The 21,232-nt window shown below is 37.3% G+C and overlaps 1 protein-coding gene across 1 annotated transcript; it reads right to left on the bottom strand.

The window, feature by feature from the left end:
- Positions 1-14,021: 14,021 nt before the first annotated feature.
- On the bottom strand, positions 14,022-16,851 carry LOC113075930 (alpha-2C adrenergic receptor-like). The gene has a single exon (XM_026248604.1). The coding sequence runs from the start codon at positions 16,317-16,319 to the stop codon at positions 15,021-15,023; it is 1,299 nt and encodes a 432-aa protein (XP_026104389.1). The 5' UTR covers positions 16,320-16,851; the 3' UTR covers positions 14,022-15,020.
- Positions 16,852-21,232: the final 4,381 nt, after the last annotated feature.

The following is a 21,232-nucleotide window of genomic DNA, read 5'->3' as shown; positions in this document are numbered from 1 at the left end:
ATTGTGTGTGAGAGATATTATTGGGGTAATTATATTCCATAAATTGCATATGAACTGAGATATATTTGCCATAAGGAGAGGAAAATCAGGAAAATACTTATTTTTTCACTGGCCATCTGGAGCAAAAAAAAAAAAAAACACACACAGTTGCTATGGTGACTGAATACTTTGATAAGCAGCCTTCTCTGTAGATAGATCATTGCAATATGTACATACAGCATTGCTGATAAAGCCTTCATGCACATTCCTGAATCAATGCCTGTAGCTAGACAGACTAGAGCCACCTGTACATCAGTGTTGTTGGTCTAGGGCTTTAATTCACAATATTGGAAGGACTTCAATAGCATTTGGTGCAGTGCCATAATCCTACTCAGAATCCACCTTCAGTGAATTGACAACAGTTGGGCTAGTACCTTTAGAGGCCATTTTATTGATATGTTCATTTTTTCTTAAATTAAGAGAGTTCCACTGATGACTGTGGTGGACCTCTTTTACAAACAAAGACTGAGTAAACAGGGTCGCTCTCAAAGGAAGACTAATGGAAAATGCCCTAAGACCAGCTGCTTGCACTCACTGAAACTGCCCTGTACTGCTGTTCTGGCAGCTGACTGTGGCTGTGCTCATGTTAATAGATGCTGGAAGTACTGAACTGATTTTATTTTTCATCCTATGAGAGTGACCCTGTTTACTCTTTGTTTGTTAAATAGGTGCACAGTCCTCAGAGGAGCTCTCTTAATTTAAGAAAAAATGAACACATAAGTAAAATGTCCACTAAGGGTACTAGCCCAACTGTTGTCAATTCACTGAAGGTGGATTCTGGGTAGGATTTTGGCATTTCTTATTTAGGCGTATCTTGCTTAAGCTATGCTCTTATAATTAAACTACTGATGAAGTAGGTTACTAAAGAGTAGAATTTTTGCACTGTAACTCAACTCACACATCTCTTGGATTTTTAACTTGTGTAAAAATATTTTTTTAAAATAGACAATATCCAAACCGAGATGAAGTGAGGGCCCCATTTTTACAAATGCCTAAATAATGTTTTGATTTATTAAACATAAAACGTTGAAAACTGATTGTTTAAATTATTTAAATAAAATAAAGGTACTTTAAATGTGAAATTTAAACCGGCAGTAGGTGGCAGGAAGTTACTGTTAATAAGTAAATAACTGAATAACTAATTTTTTATTCATTAAGGAACAAAACAACATCATGTTGCTCAGAGAGGCAAAACACTGTGGCCTTATAAATAGTGCAAAACAGGCAATATGGTTTCTAAAATGTAAGTCTCTTAATTAACTTATAGTTTATTTGATCTTTAATATATATATATATATATATATATATATATATATATATATATATATATATATTACCGCTGTCATGTGTCACGATCATCAGCCGAAGTGCCCATGAACTCCAATAGAGGGGGCACTCCACTCAGGACTCTGGCATTCTTGTATTTCCATTCCCAACTCCATTTCCCATAATCCCGTGCTTAGGGCTAATAACCACCAGGTGTTCCCAATTACAACTCCCTTATATAAACTGTGTTTGGACTCTCTAATAGGGCAAAGTCTTGTTTAGTTCTGTCTGGCATTTCCGAGCGGATTCCTAGGGTTTGTTCCTTCCATGTTTGACTTTGGGTTGTTTATACCGACTGTGATCCTCTGCTCCCTGCCCTGATCTCTGCTTGTGTCTGTTTTCGATTTTGGATATCCCTTGACATACCTGATGCTGTCCTTTGATCATTGCCTGTTTGGCCATTCTGATAATAAACCACTGCATATGGATCCGAACATCTCTGACTCCATATTACATCATGTTTCCTCTTTTCCTCCTCTTGCTTTTTTTCCCTCACTTCTGGCTGCCAGAGGGATGAATCCTTTTATGGTTAAATTAGACAATGCACGAGTAAGCGCTGTGCCAGTTTGAAAATGGCGGTGGACCAATCACAAGGAATAAAGCAAGGACATCCTGCATAACGCGAGAGGGGTGCAGATTTATTGCAACATATTATATTAAAGACATTTCCGATTGTTCAAATGGTCAGCTGTCGGGGGGCTCCCTCAAAATGCAATTGCCTGCCTTGCCTGCCCTATTGCTACGCCTCTGCTGCCAGTGTGTGTCTGTGTGTGTGAGAATTGTTTGCAGGATCAATGGTTTTCTGTCCTCTGCATGTAGGCTATAGGTGTGGAAGAAATAATGGAATTGTACTGGTTGATTCACACTAGCTGCTCTCCCTCACACCCTCCTTTCCATGGTGACCTTACTGAGATGCTTTTAGCAATCAGTGGCTTTGATAATAATATTGTACATTATGTCCAAAAGCCAGGCTCTAATAATAACATCCATCAGATTCATAATGCGACGCTGACACATAATTATACCAAATTATAAAGTGCAAGAATAAGTAAGATTGTAGTCCAATTATTATTAGCATTTTTACCGTGCCATAATATACTACTTTCACTTGCTCTTTGTGAGCAGCTATTAAGTCATTTATTCAGAAGTCATAATATTTAAATGACTCCCAGCTAATAAGAGTAAGAAAATTAAATGCTACACCATTCTGTCTGTATTGTATTCCTTCAAAAGGCACATTACAGCTTGTGCAACAACAGAATATGCATTTTTAATTAAATATCTTTCTTTATTTACTCTTGAACCTCTCATCGATTATAGAATAAGCACTAAATGACAGCTAAAATGACCTTATAAAGCTAAATCAAGTTAGATAAAAAGCTTTTAAAGTGTTGTTAATGACCTTGTGTAAACTAAGCACTCAGAAGTCTGGAGGCTTTGACGCATCGTACTCACAGAATAAACACTGTCTATTAAACATAGTCTATTTACAGTATATTATAATCAAACGGCAGCAACTAATCAAGTCTTTGAATTCTTTTAACCTGAAACATAATGTATCCCCTGATACGATGGACGGGATGGGGGCATAAAACAAGTTGTAAACACACACATGCACAGTCATACACAGCATAGACTCCTGCATGACCCAAATCTGTCAGATCACAGAGGATCTCAACTTCTGTTTTAATTACACCTACAGGAATTAGCTCAACGTGAAATTTGCACTCCTTTTGGTTAAAGCAAATCTTCAGAAAGGAAATCAGGAATAACCCACAGCTGGAAACTTTGTGAGAACTACTCAAAATGATTAAATATTGCCATTAAGCTCCATGATGGTTTATTTCAGTTTATTTTATTATTTAACATTTTTGTAGAATAACTTTAATGTTTTAATGATTATTTAAAATATTTCTAATGGTACAGAAGTGTTACTTCTATTACAGAGGATTAACTAGAGGAAAGTGGTCTCAGATTTATTTATTTAGATATTTCAATATTTGGCCTCAGCTTGACATTTGCTACATTATAAGGTGTACAATGGGGATATTATATTATATTGTATGTCAATAACAATAACATTGTCAATAACATTTTGTAACCATGTTGTTAGTGCACATAATTCTTAAAAAGTTTCATTTATTTATTATTTACATTTTTGGATTTAATTACATTTGTTTTCGAAATTTGGCAGTATAAACAGTTAAAATAACAGCATGTTGAGTAGCAGAACACATAAGTAAATAAATAAACAATGTTCCTGCATAATCCCACATTCAAGCTGTTTTTGTTGGACTATCCAGATTTTTGAGAAAAGCATGAAATCATAAATTCGGTCGTGATTCGCAACCAGGATGAGCTACCCAAGTCCAGAGGGACATTTTAGCATGTCACAGTCAGTGTTGAAGTGGGTGAAATTGAATCAGCTCTCCGCTCGGCTGATGGCAGGGGGCCCCTGCCGCGGCATCGTGATTCCCTTATTTCCTGTCGGTGGTACCTGAGAGGCATTAAGCTAGTGGGCGAAAGAAAAAAAAATGGGGGAAAAATACACTGAAACGGAGTCCTTCTTCAAAGCTACTACCAGGAACATCTCACAAAGTACATGAGCACAGCAGCAAGTGTGAAAGAGAACCCACTAACTCACACACAAAACTTCATCCTGAGGGATTTGCAGAGCTTTCCACAAATAGGTCCAGATGTAGAGCCTGCTTTATTTGATTGTGTATTGATGGTTAAGTTTATAACAGGGGCTTCCAAACTCAGTCCTGGAGGGCCAGTGTCCTGTAGAGTTTAGCTCCAACCCCAATTAAACACACCTGAACCAGCAAATTAAGTCAAGTCAGGTCAGCTTTATTGTCAATTCTTCCACATGTACAGCACATACATACAGAGAATTTAAATTGTGTTCCTCTCAAACCCTTGGTGCTTACAGATTAAACTAACATAAAAATCCAGATAGATGCAGATTAAATATAAAATACAACTATACAAATAAGGGCATGTAAAAAAAATACAGTTAAATAAAGCAGCACAAGGCACATGGCAGATAGAGTGCCAACCAGTGAAGTAAACAAACAGTGCAGATAAAATGATTGTAGTGCAAAAGAGATTACTCAATCTGAAAAAAAGCTCAGAGAGCAGTTCTTTATTTAAACTGACTGAAGAGGTAGTTGAATGAGGTAGTGAGCAGACCAATACTGCACAAAGTGACTGGTGCAGGTCAGAGTTTGTTAGTGCGAGGCAGGGAGAGGAAGGACCTGGGAGCTGGGTGGGGTTATAGTTCAGTGGTGCCTGGGGCAAAAGAGGGAGGGGGGGGGGCAGGTCGGGAGGGAGTTCAGCTTCCTGACAGCCTGATGAAGCTGTCCTTTAGTCTGCTGGTCCTTATCATGCTGGTCTTATCCCTGAAGGCAGCAGACTGAAGAAGCTGTGTGACGGGTGAGTGGGATCACCCAAAGCAGAGAGCTTTGTTGGTGAGACGGAGGAAGTAGAGATGCTGCTGTACTGCGGTGTTGTCAGTCCAGGAGAGGTGGTGTGTGTGTGTGTGTGTGTGTGTGGATGATCACCAAACAAACACCTGATATAAAAGTTCACTTTCAATGGAAAGAATTAGAATAATCTATATATACTTACACTGCCTGGAATGGCAATATGACACCCACACATAAGACTCAATAAACTCTGTAATGATGGCACATAGATATACATTACAGTTATAGTAATACAACGTTTGTTTTTAGTGGTTCTTTGTGCACAGCACAAAAAGCACTTAATTCAGTCAATTTAACTAAAAAATAAAACTAATAATATTTATATATATCATGCTAATTAAGTTTTTCAAACACACATTTATAAGAGAAAAATAGACACAGAAGTCTGTTTTCAATCAGAAGAGCTGTCTTTTAAAAGCAGCCCATTATTATTATTATTATTATTATTATTATTATTATTATTATTATTATTATTATTCTTGAATACAAACACACTTGTTTAGGGGAATTAATGGTTTATTCTTTAAATATGAACATTAAGAAATGACATATTATCATGGTTTCAATGAAATTCACAGGTTTAAATTAGATAGAGATCCATTGTGAATGTAAAAAGGTGATGACTAGACCTTGGCAAAATGTATGTATCTCTCGTCCTTCAGAGAAGAATGCAGCATTATTTTAATTCTGCTACTTGAATATAAGGTACATGTAGTATTGTAAAATATCTCTGCATTCTTTGTTGTTTTTTCTCTCTTGTAAATCAAAGGATTGTTTGCTGCCTCCTTCTGCACTGGATTGTTGAGTGGCAGTAGCTCATTTAAAGCAGACTACTGAAAAAGTCAAAATAATAATAATAAAAATACAATAATTAAATAAATACTGTGAGTCATTCCAAGGTGCTAAAATTTTCTTTGCCGCATATCTGGAGCACGCAGCAGGAGTCAGACTGGCTATCATCACATCTCTGCTGAAAAAAATGTATTAGTTAATTATTGAAGAAGATGTCAGCACAGTTTCTCTAAATTATATGTTTAATTCTTTTTATATTTTAAATCAGTCCAGACTGTAAAGAAGACTGTGAGAAGCCTCAAGTGATTTTTTTTAACTGCTCCTTTCAATATATTTTTTTATTTTTTCAAAGGATTTTTCTGCCTCTAAATGTCTAAACCCACAACTCCCCAGTGAACACTAAACTAATCATTTAATATACAGTCCTCTCGCTTTTCAACTGTTTTGTCATTGCATTGTATTGCAATTTTAGAGTCTTTGGCACTGCTAATATTGCTGACTCTATATGATTTATTGCTTGTGTTTAAATTTCTCATCGTTTCTATGTCAGCTTGAAAAGTGTGTGCCAAAATGAATAACATGTACATTTATTTAAACTGTTCTGTGCTCTCGCTACTTGTCCAAAAGGCTTTCCTGACATTTTTCACACATTGAAGAGAGGTGAAAAGCAAATGTGGTTTCTCTGAAAAAGTCAAGACATTAACAGTAACATTGTACAGTGTAGACCTACTGCATGACTGACCTTATATTGGTGCAGCGAGACATATCCTTTCATAGTTGACGGAAAATAACGTCAGATTGTTTTGTCACACTAGATTTTGTGGGTGTAAATACACGTTTGCTAAAAAAATAAAAAAATAAACCTTGCTAAAGTTTATTCACAATAGTTTGCTGAGAGTTACGCCCATAATTTGTGCAAGTGTCATGGGATTGGAATAAGGTGGTAAAAAAACACATTGTTTGGAGCATGCTGATAAATTTGGAGCCATAACATCTGCAATCTCATGCTGCTTTATTCAACCACCCGTAGGCAAATCTTTTTGTACAGCTGAAAGTGTTTACTGAATATTCTCTCTGGCTTTGTTTTTAATTAAATTTTAATAATTTACCACCTCCTTTTCTAGGCTTTTGCCTCGTCAATACACTCACTCACTCACTCACTCACACACGTCCCTCTTCACCTTGGCCAACATCTTGTTTCAAGCTTCTCCTGATCTGACACTTTGTCCTCTTCAGTCATGGAATGATGTCTTTAAATAACCCTTCCGGTCAGACTTGGCACATACATGTTCTCATATGTCCGTCTGTGTAAATGGAGCCCTATGTGAATATGTGTTTGCCGTAGGCACTGTGATTACAAATATGCAGTTTGTAGTTCCTGTGATTATAGAAGGTATTAATATAGACTGAACTTGTCGTTTGCTTTGCCTCATCATGCTGCTTATTTGAGCAATACTGGGGTGCCAACAGACTCCAGAGGTTTTTATTTAAGATGCTCCCAAGAACTAATTGAAGTATGCATACACATAAGTGTATATTCACAATTTTTAACACCCTACGTTACTCACTTACGCTTCTCTTCCTTACAACTTCTCACTCTCTCACACACCTGATATTCTGTTACACGAAGGTGTTGCCCAACACATTGTCGGATCTCTTAACAAAACACTGAACGTCATCCAGCCATAAATAATTCTCTGAAAAATCTGATTATATCTTCCTCAGATTGTCTCAGATGACTTTGGGTTCTTGCGTAACAAGCTCTCAGATGTGATTAGACTGAATCTAATGCTGTCTCCTCAGATTTCCTTTCCACTAAACGGTCTGCTCATGGGACAAAAGAACCTCAATGCAGTGCCCTTTTGGTTGGACTGCTGCCCTGACCATTGTATTTCCAGCTCTTCTGGGCTTAGAGGAAGTCATTAGCCCACTTTATCTAAATACATGAAATTAAAGGGGAAGGATATCATGTTTTGGGGGCGTTATGTCAAATAGGAAATTAAATATGAACAGTTGTACAATCTACATTATTGGTATCTGTGATAACAAGTGCCTGTGACTAAAGTAATTGAAGATCAGACTATCTTTCCTCTGACTCAGACTTTACTTATGGCACAATGGTAAAAAAGTCAGTTTATTTATGACCCTGTCTGCACACTGAAAGCGGCTCGGGCTGATTTAACACAGAAACCCAAAGAAAAGTGCTTGAGTAAATCAATTGTGCACATTACTGCTGTATCCCGACCTTGTTGTTTGAACTAAGGGACTATGGTTAGCTATCGTTTTATCTGGTCATCTACTGCAATGATTATGGCTACAGAAGGAAAGTGCTGAGAGACCAGAAAATATATTTCAAAATAAAAAAAGAAAGGATATGTGAATATACAGTCCAATATACAAATATTTTTGCAAAAATACAAACAAGTAGTCACCCTTAACACAGTTCTCTATTATAGTATATAAACATACATTCAGACAAGTGCATCTGAAATTATAACTGATATTGGAAATACAATGGTGTGGGAAAAGAAAGCAGTTATAAGCATTAAAAAGAGTCTGAACTGATATCTCTGTATATAGAAAGCCATAAAATGACTTTTACATTCTTCAAATGACATTTTCTTTTGCTTTTTCCCCTATGGGTTTGTATCCTGTGATAAAACTTAAGTGAAAACAGTGGGAACGTGGCTCAGAATCAGGCCAGATGAATGATGTCTTCTTTGCAGGATGTGTACGTGTGCACCTCCATGGATGTCTGCGCTGATCTGATCCCTGAGGCAAGGCAGGAATAAAACTGAGGTTGTAAAACATTCCCTTTATTTGTAGCCACCGTGCAATGTCACACTCTCTACCATGCATGCATATGAATCGTGACTAGCATAGAAACAAAGGCAAGTCATTTCCCCACAAAATCCAACATTGTCAAGCTGGTTACCCTTAATTTCAAATATTTAATGATCAGTCCGTCGACCAGAACAGCATGTTTCTTAATTTCATCTGCTGTTCTCTGTGCCACTGAGCATGCAGAGAGAGTTCTAGCAATTTAAAACTCAAGCAGCGTGCTACGAAGCACTAGAAGTTAACACCCACTCTTACTTCTTACACAATCAGCAACAGTGATTTTCTCTCCTGTAGTGTTGGTGAGGCAGTTTTGTGAGAGGTTCAGAGCTACACGTCAACATGTGACACAGATCAGAGAATCCCACAGCTAATGAGGCGGAGAAATTAGCAGAAGGAGAGGAACGATTTCAGATTGGACTCTGTCATTAAGCTTTTCACAGTTACAAAGCCTGCCTGAGCTCTCAGAAGATGTCAAGTGCTAGAGCATGAGTTTGGTGAGATTCTTATAAGTAGATTGTTTTACTTTTACAGTAATATAGAATTAGTATTGTCTTTTTTTTTTCAGGTTTTTCAGATAATTAAGATTCCACATGCTTGCAGAGCATATGTGACGGCTGCAGGGGAATGTGTATGAATACACAATATTTAAAAGGTATCAATGATATTTCATGAGAAAACAGTGGAAAAAAGAAAACGATTACATGTCAAAACTTCAGTGGTTCGCTGTCACAGATCTTTAGTTATTGTTTTAAAGACAGTTGGTTTCTTTACAGAATCCCTTCTTCTTTTCTTCCTTCCTGCGGAGTTTAATTTAGAGTTGAAAATGATCTCACAATGACAGGTTTTTAGGATCAGTTATGTTTTATATTCATTACATTGCATATACACTATCAGATATACTTGTGAACACAGGGGGCTTCAATTCACGCATATGATACCCTGTGTATAAATCTCATAAATAAATATTGTGCTCTATATACTGTCATGACTTGGACCTTTCTGCACGTGTTTCTGCATGATTTTCAGCATTTTGCTTTAGTAGATTTAGATCATACATTTGTGCACGTGGTGCAAAAAAATAAAATAAAGGTTTTAAGTGGTCATCAAGTATGTGATATGATGAGTAACTGTTTCAGTGCTTTCCCTCCTGTAATCTATCACGCTCTGAGGTGTTCATGGTAATATTTGGACTATAAATGGCTTTTTATGACTCATACTCCTGAAGCCCCTGCTCAGAGACACGCATGCACACATGCTTTATTGATAGGCTCTTAGGCATTAAGAAACCAAAATAAACCCTCTCTCATATAGGCCACACCACAACCAACCTTGAGTAGATGTGGGTACAACCTGAAAATTATTAAACAACTTAACACAGAGGGTTAAAAATCCCAAGATAAAACATTCATGACCATTTAAAGGTTTGGGGTCAGTAAGATAAGAAAAAAAAAATGATTCGACAGAATGATTTCTGAAGGATCATGTGACACTCAATACTGGAGTAAGGCCTCATTTTATTTCCCAATATTATTACTGTTTTTACTGTATGTGTCATCAAAATAAAAATGCAGCCTTGGGGAGCCTAAGCGACTTCTTATCTTTTTTAAATCCTGCTGAACCCAAACTTTTAAACGGCTGTATACATGGACTGAAAATGGATCTGAACCTTGAACCAGAATATCATAGACAAGCAAGTAACGCTTAGAAACTGCATAACAATACACTAAGAGCCACACAGAACACCTCAGGCAAACACCACACACATTTTTCTTCAGAAAAGGTCAAAATCAATTTAACAATCTGTTCTGCTCAATGTTCAGTGTAAACTGCTTCCTAAATCAACATTTTTGTGGTTAGTTGAAATTCAGAGCATCATTTATGAGTGTTTGTGTATGGGTTCTTAACAGTCTGTAATGACGGCTCATTTTAGAGAGACTAGTCTTTGAAAATCTTATGCCATGAGTCACGGGGTATTTAGGCTCAGTCAGTCAAGCTTGGTGACAATACAATTCATCACAGTAGTCTCTATAGCAACAATCAGACTAGGTTCACTTGGCTTGGTCTGATTCCTGAGTAATGTTCTACATCTGACATAATTTCATTACTGATTTGATTTCAAAATGTTAATGCTACATTTACATTTATGCATTTGGTGGACACGTTCATCCATAGCCACTTATATTGTATGTATTCAAGCTATAATTTTTTCTAATGCATGCATTACCTGGGAATCAAACCCATGACCTTGGTGTTACACAGTAGAGTTACAAAGCTCTACCGCTTGAAAGGCTCAATGTTTATGCTAAATGACTTGCTCTATGACAGTATGTATATTTGTTGTTGTATTGATTGAGTGCTAAATTCAAAGTGTTAAAAAAGCATGAATATTTCTATTATCACTTACTTACAATTACTTGTAAACTCAATCAGGTGCAAAGCAAACAATCAACTATAGGTGGCAAGGCTCAGTCAAAAGATCACTGGAATAAAGTTGTATAGGCAGAAGTCAGGAGATTTATGACAAAGAGTGTTCATTTTGTGCATGTGACAACAATATCACAAATTCTCCACAAATGAAAAAAGCCACTCCTCAAGAAAGGCCACTTGCACAACTGAGCTTTGCCAAAACACCTTGAAGATTTTAATGCAGATGGAGATAAAATTGAATTATTGGCCTCAACACCAAACGATATGTCTGGCGCAATTCCAATACAGCTCAATACAGCTTCATACAGCAAACCCTGGAGCTGGTAAAGTTCTGTTTTTGGGGTGTTTCTCTACAGCAGGGACTGGAGCACTTGCCAGGACAGAAGGAAAAATGGATGAGGAAAATCTGCTGCCCTCTGCCAGAAAGTTGACAATGGGAAGAAGGCTTACCTTCCCACACAGTGGTTTAAGGAGAAAAGGGCAAATATCCTTGCATGGCCTAGTCAGAGCCCAGACTTAAATCACATTGAAAATCTGTGGAATGACCTGAAGACAGTAGTCCATAATGGTCAACATCAAATTTAACTGAACTAGAGCAGTTCTGCGAAGAAGGGTTGGCAAATATTGCAAAGTCTAAATGCGCAAATTTAGTAGAGACATATCCCGACAGACTACAGGCTGTATTTAAAGCAAAGGGTGGTTCAATAAAATACACACAAGGGGGTATTTTATTACATTTTGGTGTTATATCTTTCACTTGTATGTTATACAGTAAGTTGCACTGAGTAAATAAAAGCTTGTGTCAAAACAGAAAAAAACATGTCCATCTTCATTTCAGGTTGCAAAGCAACAAAATGTGATTATTTTAAAGGGGGTGGTTCTTTTCTACAGCCACTGTATGTATGAACATTGTATACAAGCACCTTTTTTGCACTGAGTGGAAATAGGCAGATGAATTGCTCAGACAAAGGCATCAGCTAGACAAAACCAACACAAGCTAGATTATTCAGTCTCAGATGAAGAAATGCAATACACCATCAGAGTAGTTTTATTGAATAATGAAAAAGGATGATTGAAGTCACCCAAGAGTGAATAAATCTTTATAGAGTTAATCATTTTGGATCCTTTGACATATGGCCGTTCTAATTTGGAGGCAAGAAGGCAGAAATGCTTTGGGCTTAATGTACTCATTCCCAGCACAGCTACCGGTAAAAGGAGAATCAAATCAGTCATATCGGTCAAAGCTTTTCCCCTCTGATCCTCCTAGAGCTTGGACTGCACTAACAGTAACACAGCACCAAAGGCACAGCAATTATTTATTAACCTTTCCTTTCCTTTTGACAAAAGAAAATCAGAGCTCAATACAAATCAATAGATATTCTGTAGTATATTCTACATAATGAATTAGAAAAGTATGAAGTTGTGCCTCGCATAAATGGCCTATTTGGTGTTGTTGTATATCTAAACTAATCTCATTCATATAATGTTATCCAAAGCTTTTGATTGTTTTAGTTTAGTTAGTTTTTTGGTCGAACATGAACACGTTTTGCTTCTGACATAAAGAGTTTGAATCAATTTAAAAAGTAATTTCATGTCTGTTTTTAAAGGCGTCAAGATAATTTAATCAATATGATGGCGAAACAAATCACCCAACATTACTTTTGGAATTACTGTATCTTGTCCACTTTCAAAAAATAAAACATTCACAGACTCACAGCTCTGCAATTACAAACTATACAACTTGACACTTCTATCACCAAACGTCCTTCCAGTGGTATGAATAATCAGTGAACGTATGACATTTTGAATTCGTAAGTATGTCAAACTCAATTTATTTTCCACAAAGCTCTGGTCCAAGTGGCATCCTTCCTCCAGCAGGATCAGAAAATGTACTGTATGAGGAGACTGCTTCTGCAGTACTTATGCTCTGACTGACAGTGAAGTTTCTCACACTTTATCTCCCTTGCACTCACTCCGAGGTGAACAATGGTGTTAAATATCTCATGGAGCTTTGCTGTGGGTGAAGATAGATTCCTTGTTCATTTTTTTTTACAAGAATCTTTGAATGATTTGAATAGAAAGTCAATTTATACTCTTCAGTTCCGAACCAGCTCTCTGAAAGTAAATTTAGTTTTTTTCCTTTTCAGTTTCAGTCAGCCTCAGATTCTCACTTTAGAATTGAATTATGTTCTCAGAACATCGTTATTATACTGAAAATGTAAACATAATATTTGAAAACTTTTGAACATAAACATAGGGATGAGGCACTTTATGGGGTTAGAAAATAGTTGAGTATGACAATTCAAAAGTACACTCAATGCTACTAAAGTTATCTTCCCTAAGGGTTCACGTAACCTAGTTTAAAACAATACTTACAACCCAAACCCTTTTACTCTGAAAGTCACCAGCTGTTCCTAATCTATTTGAATTTTACAAGCAGAGACACTATGAACTGAAAACAGTAGCCCCATACTCTCTCTCTCTCTCTCTCTCTCTCTCTCTCTCTCTCTCTCTCTCTCTCTCACTCACTCTCTCTTTATATTTATAAAACAAAAATTAATTAATATTTTTCCTCATGTATTTTCTCTAAACCATCTGCATACAACATCTAAAATGTAATTTTTCTCCATCATGGTTTCTCAATTAATCTATTACAGACATGCAATCTCATGGGGTAATTCAATACTTAGGACCACAGAATGTAAGTGGTTGTAAACTATTATGAATATGTAACAGTATCAAATATTACAATTTCTCACATTTACATTTCTTATCCAGTAATTTAAATTTTATCTAGATTTTTTTTTTTTGCAACTAACTGTTGCAAAGTCTTCTGTATTCTTAGAGTAACAGTGTTTTACTTCTAAGAACCATCTGCTTAACTAACAGTACTGTGTAGCACTGCATAGTCATCTGAGTCATGCTGAAGCATCAATATGCTGAACTGAGCATTGTATCTGCAAAATGACAAAGCCTCAAAACAATATTTAATCACAGTCATTTTCTAATTATGATAAGACCAATTCAGAGACATGAAGAGAAAAAATTAAGCCCAGACTCACAGTAAAATGCAAATCCAAGAGAAGTACAATACATTTATTTGTTCATTTTTGTTTGATCATCAGCTGTGCTTGTATTGACCTGTCAGTCATTTTGGAGATATCACAAGTATATGGAATAGAAAAGGAGAGAAGCCCAACATCCATAAAGACAGATGTTTCGCAATATACAAAAACAACAAAAGAAAAAAAAAATGCTCTTTAAAATTTACAGCAGCCTTATATATCATACTTTGCATTATATCACTATGATATTTTGAACAAATGGGATACACTGTACAAGCATAGCCACAAAACTTAAATAGTTTATAATCTGATAAATTAAGCCTGTTTATAAATAAATGTATCATTTATCATCATCACTGAAAACCACTTACAGTGTTTCTTGTCTAGTTCAGTAAGTACCTCTTCTGTATACTTTTTTTATGGCATGTTATAGAGAGCAGCAGTATAGTGATTAATTTCACTGAAGGACATTTATAACAGTTTGTAATAGAGCTCAGTCAGGACAATACCCAAGCACATCAGGGCAACACTCTTCTTCCATCTGTCATATGGTGTCAACCTTCTCATGCTCTCTAACCAACAATGTCCGTTTCATATCTCTCAGCTGGAAATAAACAGCACATTTTTTGCTAATTCATCTTTTTTTTTTTTTGTCACCATAAGTAGACAGCTTTTCATGTCACATAGCTCTTCAGTCACAATGAAACAAGCCATATGTGCAAACTCATCATAAAAATATATCTTGATAACTTCAGAGGGCCTGCAGCCATAATAAAGATGAGTCTGTTTCTTCTAATGCAGTACAGAGCTTCCCAGTTCTGGTGTATTTTTGTTTTTAAGCATTTTAGCTTTTGGAACCACCTATGTGACCAGCATTTGTTGTCCTCACAGACTCATGAAGAGCATTACACAACAAAGTAAGAAAAATATATCAGTGTTGTTGTGTACAGATTGTCAATGCAAAGAGAGAGAGGCAGTGGTGTTTTTGAAAATGCCTCTTTATCAATCACCTGTAAATGGCCCTGGATACTGCCAGTGTTCTCTAAAAAGACCTCTTCCAGGACTTGCACAGGATCTTCTGAAAAGCTCGCCGGAAGTCCTGATTGAATATAGTGTAGATGACGGGGTTGAGGGAGCTGTTGCAGTAACCGATCCAGAAGAAAAACTTGAAAAGGGTTTCATGGATGGTGCAGGGCTCCCGGCAGATCCCATGCAGGCTGTAGCTGAAGAAGAACGGAAACCAGCAGACCACAAACACCCCCATGACCACCGCCAGCACAAAAGTGAACCGCTTCTCACGTGCCTGGGAAATTTTTTTTCTCGAAATGGTGTTCCTCCTTTTTCTATGGGAGGAAAATAAGTCTAGGGACTTGCTGCTGGCTCGGGACTTCCGGCTGGAATGCTTGGAACTGGAGCTGTTCTTGCGGCTGGATCGGCGATCTTTTCTCGAGGGGACCGTATCGTTTTGTGTCCGTTTGGCCTTCTCATCAGACGAGCTGCTGTCCTCCAGTTCGGCATCTGGGTCATCCTCGCCTGGTTTGCGTTCCCCTGGTGGTGGCGAGGCACAGTGCCCGTTTTCCTGCCTGGAGTCCTCACGACTCAAACCGTTCTCCAGACGTGGCGTTCCCGATCCTCCATCCGGATCACGCCGCTTTTCCGACATATTCCGGGTTCTTGTCTTAGCCACCTGGTAGATTCGGATGTAAACAAGGATCATGATGACACATGGGGCAAAGAATGACCCGATGCTGGAGTACAGGATGTACCACGTGTGATCATTAAGCTGGCATTGTGGTTCGCTCCTGTCACCCTCATTATTCCGGTTCATGGAGATGAGCGGTGGGAAGGAGATCACAGCCGCGATCAACCATACCACCACAATCATGCCCTTTACCCTGCGAGGTGTCCGCTTTAAGTTATACTCGACCGCCTTTGTTACAGACCAATACCTGTCCAGACTTATGGCACAGAGATGGACAATAGAAGATGTGCAGAAAAGAACATCTAGTGCTAGATATATATCACACCAAACTTTCCCAAAAAACCAGTAGCCCATTAATTCATTGGCCAGAGAGAAAGGGATGATCAGGGTGGCCACCAGAATGTCCGCACTGGCCAGAGACACGAGAAAAAGGTTTTGTGGTGGCTTGAGCGCTCTGCTCGTTAAAACGGCGATAACGACCAGCACATTCCCCACTATTGTAAACAAGATGAGGAAGCTCACCAGCCCCGCGAGCCCTATAATGGTGGCCGGGGAATAGCGACTTGTAGAATTCCCAGAGGATGTAAAATCAATGTCCTTGTAAGAGTCCGATTCACTTGCAAAGCTTAAGTTATGCATACTGATTTAGAAAAAGGTCTGCTGTCCAATAAATCGTCCACGCGCGTATCACTATAAGTTATTTGGAGGTCCGTCTCTGTTTCTTCTTACATTGTGTTATTATTATTTTAATCCCGTTCGCGTCTTTTTCTTTTCCGCGCAATTCCTCTTATGGCTCATTTGTTTGCGGCTTTTAAGAAGAGACCCATCCCGTAGTGAGTTTGAAGTAACCATCACCGTCTCTTACATCCGTGCGACCTGTTCGTCCTCTCACGGGCGTCTCTCTCAGCATCCTCGCGCACTCTCCACCCGAGCGAGACACCGCGCGCCCTGCCCGCCCGGGACACAACTATCCACGTGCTGACAACATTAAACTGATGGAGCGCCGCCCCGCCCTTGGAGAGAATCGGACGGAGAGAAGAACTGACTGCTGAAGTACCCATCCACCTTTTAGCGTCGTATTCTTTGTTACAACGAACATTTTAAATCAGATCGTAGCGAGATTTTGTGCATTTCAAGCATTTCATTTGTACGCGACTCTGAACAGACAACAGGAGGCTTTAACCTGGGAAAACATGCGATGGGCAAATGGTACTCCGAGGGGAAAATACATTTATTTTATTTCATAGTACTAGGCGTTGTCAGGAATAACGTTGTTCAGTGGTGGGAAAGGACCGTGAACTGTAGAAACTGTGTCTTTCGGCATCTTTGCTCGCTTGGTGCCACTGCTGTAACAATACCATTGTGATTTTAAATAATGTAAAAACCCATTAACGCATGTTTTTCACCCAATATTTAATCTAGGAATACCTTTTATTTAAATTAATTGCCTTTCGTAATTAAGATAAAATGTTTAATTTGCATCTGTTTTTATTTTAATATTGTACAAATGATTTGGTATATATTTGCAAGTGGTTTATTTTATTTATTTATTTACTTTGTAATTTACATGTTCGTGATATAAAATTTTAATTACATTGCCATTTTTTATCAAATGGCAAGTTGGCTATGGTTTACTGTACTATATAGTACGTTCAGTGTGTGTGTGTGTGTGTGTGTGTGTGTGTGTGTGTGTGTGTGTGTGCGCCCGTGAGAGAGAGAGCACTTGAAATTTGTCAACATACTGCAGAGCATGATAGATTGGATTGGAGAGGAACTAATCAATGATTTTTTGAGAGACCCATCAGAGAGGTCGAAGAGGTAGTCATGGGTCCTGTTAAAGAGGTGGGCATCACGGCAAGGAAGACAGAAGGCAGGAAACTTATCACTGATGTCCAATGAAGTTCTAAAAGTCCAGGCCATTTTTTTTAAAGCTGCCATGCATATGGCAGAGACTAAGTTACTGTAACTCACCCCGATCTGAAAAGATTACCTACAATATCAGTTCTTTCAGAGTGTAAGAGCATTTTTTCAACAGTGTTGGCTAAGGTAAATGGCATTACTGTATACATTAGCGCAAGTTCATGCAGTAATTAGGTTATATTGTTTGAACTGGCACAAAACCTCACACCAGTGTTATATCTCCTTTGATCGTGTTAACACATTAGATTTATGGATTTTATGCCAATTTGGTCAGGTAATGTGTGTTTTCTAATAATGACTGTATACTGTAAAACTTTACATCCAGCAAATCAAATTTCAAAAACCATGTCTTACATGGTTTAAATTAACTGATTTTTAAAGTTACCAGCTGGAAAAAGAAAATTCTATTGCGTTTTGCTGATTAAACCGAACATTGGCATAGTGTACAATGATTATTGTTGGCTCTTACGACAAATTACTTTCAATGTGTCTTATTTATAATCCTCTTTGTTTAAAAACATCTGCTGAATTAATGAATGTAAATGATAGCATTAATGTCATGTTATCTTGTCAGTTTGAACTTTTGTACCAAGAGTATGTAATTAATTAATTTATTATTATTATTATTATTATTATTATTATTATTATTATTAATAATAATAATAATAATAATATTCTAAGCATTTAATGTAATTAAGGGGGGGGGGGGGGGTCATGGTGAGTCAGTGGTCGAGATGATTGATGCTTTTCTCTGACCCCCAGTGAAGGTCAGAGAATAATAATAATAATAATAAATTAATTAATTACATACTCTTGGTACAAAAGTTTAAACTGACAAGATAACATGACATTAATGCTATCATTTACATTCATTAATTCAGCAGATGTTTTTAAACAAAGAGGATTATAAATAAGACACATTGAAAGCAATTTGTCGTAAGAGCCAACAATAATCATTGTACACTATGCCAATGTTCGGTTTAATCCCCAGTGAAATGGTTTTCTTGACATTTAATTTTTAAAACTTAAAAGTAACCACTAGCAGATAGACAGTTAAAGAAAGGGAAATTTCTTTCTTTAATTCTACAAAATATGCTAATGCCGTTAGTGTGTGATGTATTTACTCAGCTTGAAGAGAAATTACAAAGGAACAAAAAATTAGTTGGACTCATTCATAGTATAATACTGATACTTCAGAAAGTAATCTGACTGATATTGCAGACATATGACAACCACTACTCAATCTGATTGAGAAGTGGTTGTCACAAGTCTGCAATGTTAATTTGGATAAGTTACTGGCAACAAATAACAGACTTATATTAGATATGAGCGAGAGAAAGAGAGAGAGACTGCAAAAGGCAGCAGTTAATTGTTATGTAAACTCTGATGACATTAAATAACAATTTTCATGCGAACTGAGTGACAGGTGATATTTAATTTCAGTGGCTGAGTGGATTAAAAAAAACACATATTGCATAATATTACTGTAGAAGCAGGTTTGGACATATAGTATGTAAAACAAATCTTATTCATGTTGATCTCCCGAAAAATGTACCATGGTTAAGTGGAAAACTGCTACCATCCACTGGAAAACATACATTTTTTAAAATTAACATGAAATTTCAATTAATGGCACTAGATAGCTGCAAAGAATCACTCTCCAGTATTTTTTTTTTCTCCGTATAGGTAGAACCTTTTTAGACAATTTACACTGCTCTTATCATCTGATCGTGGTTGTATCTCTCTATTAGTGCTATTGGATCTTAGCGCTGCATTCAACATCATTGACCACAACATTCTTTTGCATAGACTAGAAAACTTTTTTTCTTTTTTTTATGGAATTGCATAGGCGTGGTTTAAATCATACTTATATGACCGCCATCAATTCGTAGCAGTGAATAAAGAGGTATCATATCGATCACTAGTGCAGTATGGAGTACCTCAAGGCTCAGTACTAGGGCCGCTACTCTTCACGCTTTACATGTTACCCTAAGGAGATATCATCAGGAAACACGGTGTTAGCTTTCACTGTTAGGCTGATGATACTCAGCTCTATATTTCGTCACGGCAGTGAAACATACCAATTTGAAAAACTAACATAATGCGTAGTCGATATAAAAAACTGCATGTCGAGTAATTTCTTACTGCTAAATTTTGGGAAAAAAAACTGAGGTGTTAATTATAGGATCTAAAAAACTCTGCATGCAATAACCCAGAATGCTGTCTAAGACTTGTTGGCTGCTCTGTTAATTATTCGTCATCAGTTAGGAACCTGGGGGTGCTGTTTGATAGCAATCTTTCCTAAGAAAGTCACGTTTCTAGCATTTGTAAAACTGCATTTTTCCATCTCAAAAATATATCTAAATTATGACATATGCTCTCAATGTCAAATGCAGAAATGTTAATCCATGCGTTTATGACCTCAAGGTTAGATTATTGTAATGCTTTATCGGGTGGTTGTTCTGCATGCTTAATAAACAAACTCCAGCTAGTCCAAAATGCTAGTCCACCTCAGTATTTGAACAAGCCCTTGTTACATTATAGTCCTTCAGAACCGCTACGTTCTCAAAACTCTGGCCAGTTGGTAATACCTAGAATATCCAAATCAACTGCGGGCGGCAGTTCCTTTTCCTATTTAGTGCCCAAACTCTGGAATAACCTACCTAACATTGTTCGGGAGGCAGACACACTCTTGCAGTTTAAATCTAGATTAAAGAACCATGTCTTTAACCTGGCTTACACATAACATATGCTTTTAATATCCAAATTTGTTAAAGGATTTTTAGGCTGCATTAATTAGGTAAACCGTAACTGGGAACAGTTCCCAAAACACATGATGTACTTGCTACATCATTAGAAGAATGGCATCTATGCTAATATTTGTCTGTTTCTCTCTTATTCCAAGGTCAACGTAGCCAGCAGATCCAGTCTGTATCCAGATCAGAGGGTCACTGCAGTCACCCGGATCCAGTACGTATCCAGCCCAGATGGTGGATCAGTACCTAAAAAGGACCTTTACAGCCCTGAAAGACAGCGGAGACCAGGACAACTAGATGAATGCTGTGCACACTGTGCATGTGTGTTGTGTTGAGGTTCATTTAGCAACATTATTTATTTATTTTAATTTATTTTGTTCCTTCTTATAGGATCTTTCAAACAGATGTATGATTTTTATAATGTAAGGTGACCATATTTTAGTTTTCCAAAAAGAGGACAGTGCGGTTGTCCTCTTGTTGGTCCTGGTGTTGGTTGGTGGTTAAATTAGTGCCCAAAGTGGCGCAATGACCTCGAGGGTTTAGTGTGTGATTTGGGACAGGGCCTACGTAATGCCTATAAATAGTCCAGACTTCAAGACTTCCTTAAACTTTTAAATAAAGCTTTGTCAATTCATAATGCAAACTCTCCTTTTGAGTTAAAATTTACATTTATTGCAGTTATAGTATATTCAGCAACCGTTTTACTACCTCAAATTAAATTAAATAGAAATTAAAGAATTAAACTGATTTTTTGGTAGATGGCAGAAAATATTTATTGTTTTCAGTTCTCAGAATGTATTCTCTTTAGCCAAGCAGTGTAATTCTATACATTTTTGTTCATGGGCCCTTGTCCGTGTTCAGATCCATTGAAGTTGC

Source organism: Carassius auratus, chromosome 1 (genome assembly GCF_003368295.1).
Source record: "Carassius auratus strain Wakin chromosome 1, ASM336829v1, whole genome shotgun sequence".
NCBI classification, from domain to species: domain Eukaryota; kingdom Metazoa; phylum Chordata; class Actinopteri; order Cypriniformes; family Cyprinidae; genus Carassius; species Carassius auratus.
Note: the sequence above shows the minus strand (reverse complement) of the source record. Positions and strands in the feature narration are given on the sequence as shown.

Excerpts from the sequence above, each read along its gene's own strand:
- LOC113075930 (XM_026248604.1), bottom strand. The coding sequence starts at position 16,319 with ATGCATAACTTAAGCTTTGCAAGTGAATCGGACTCTTACAAGGACATT.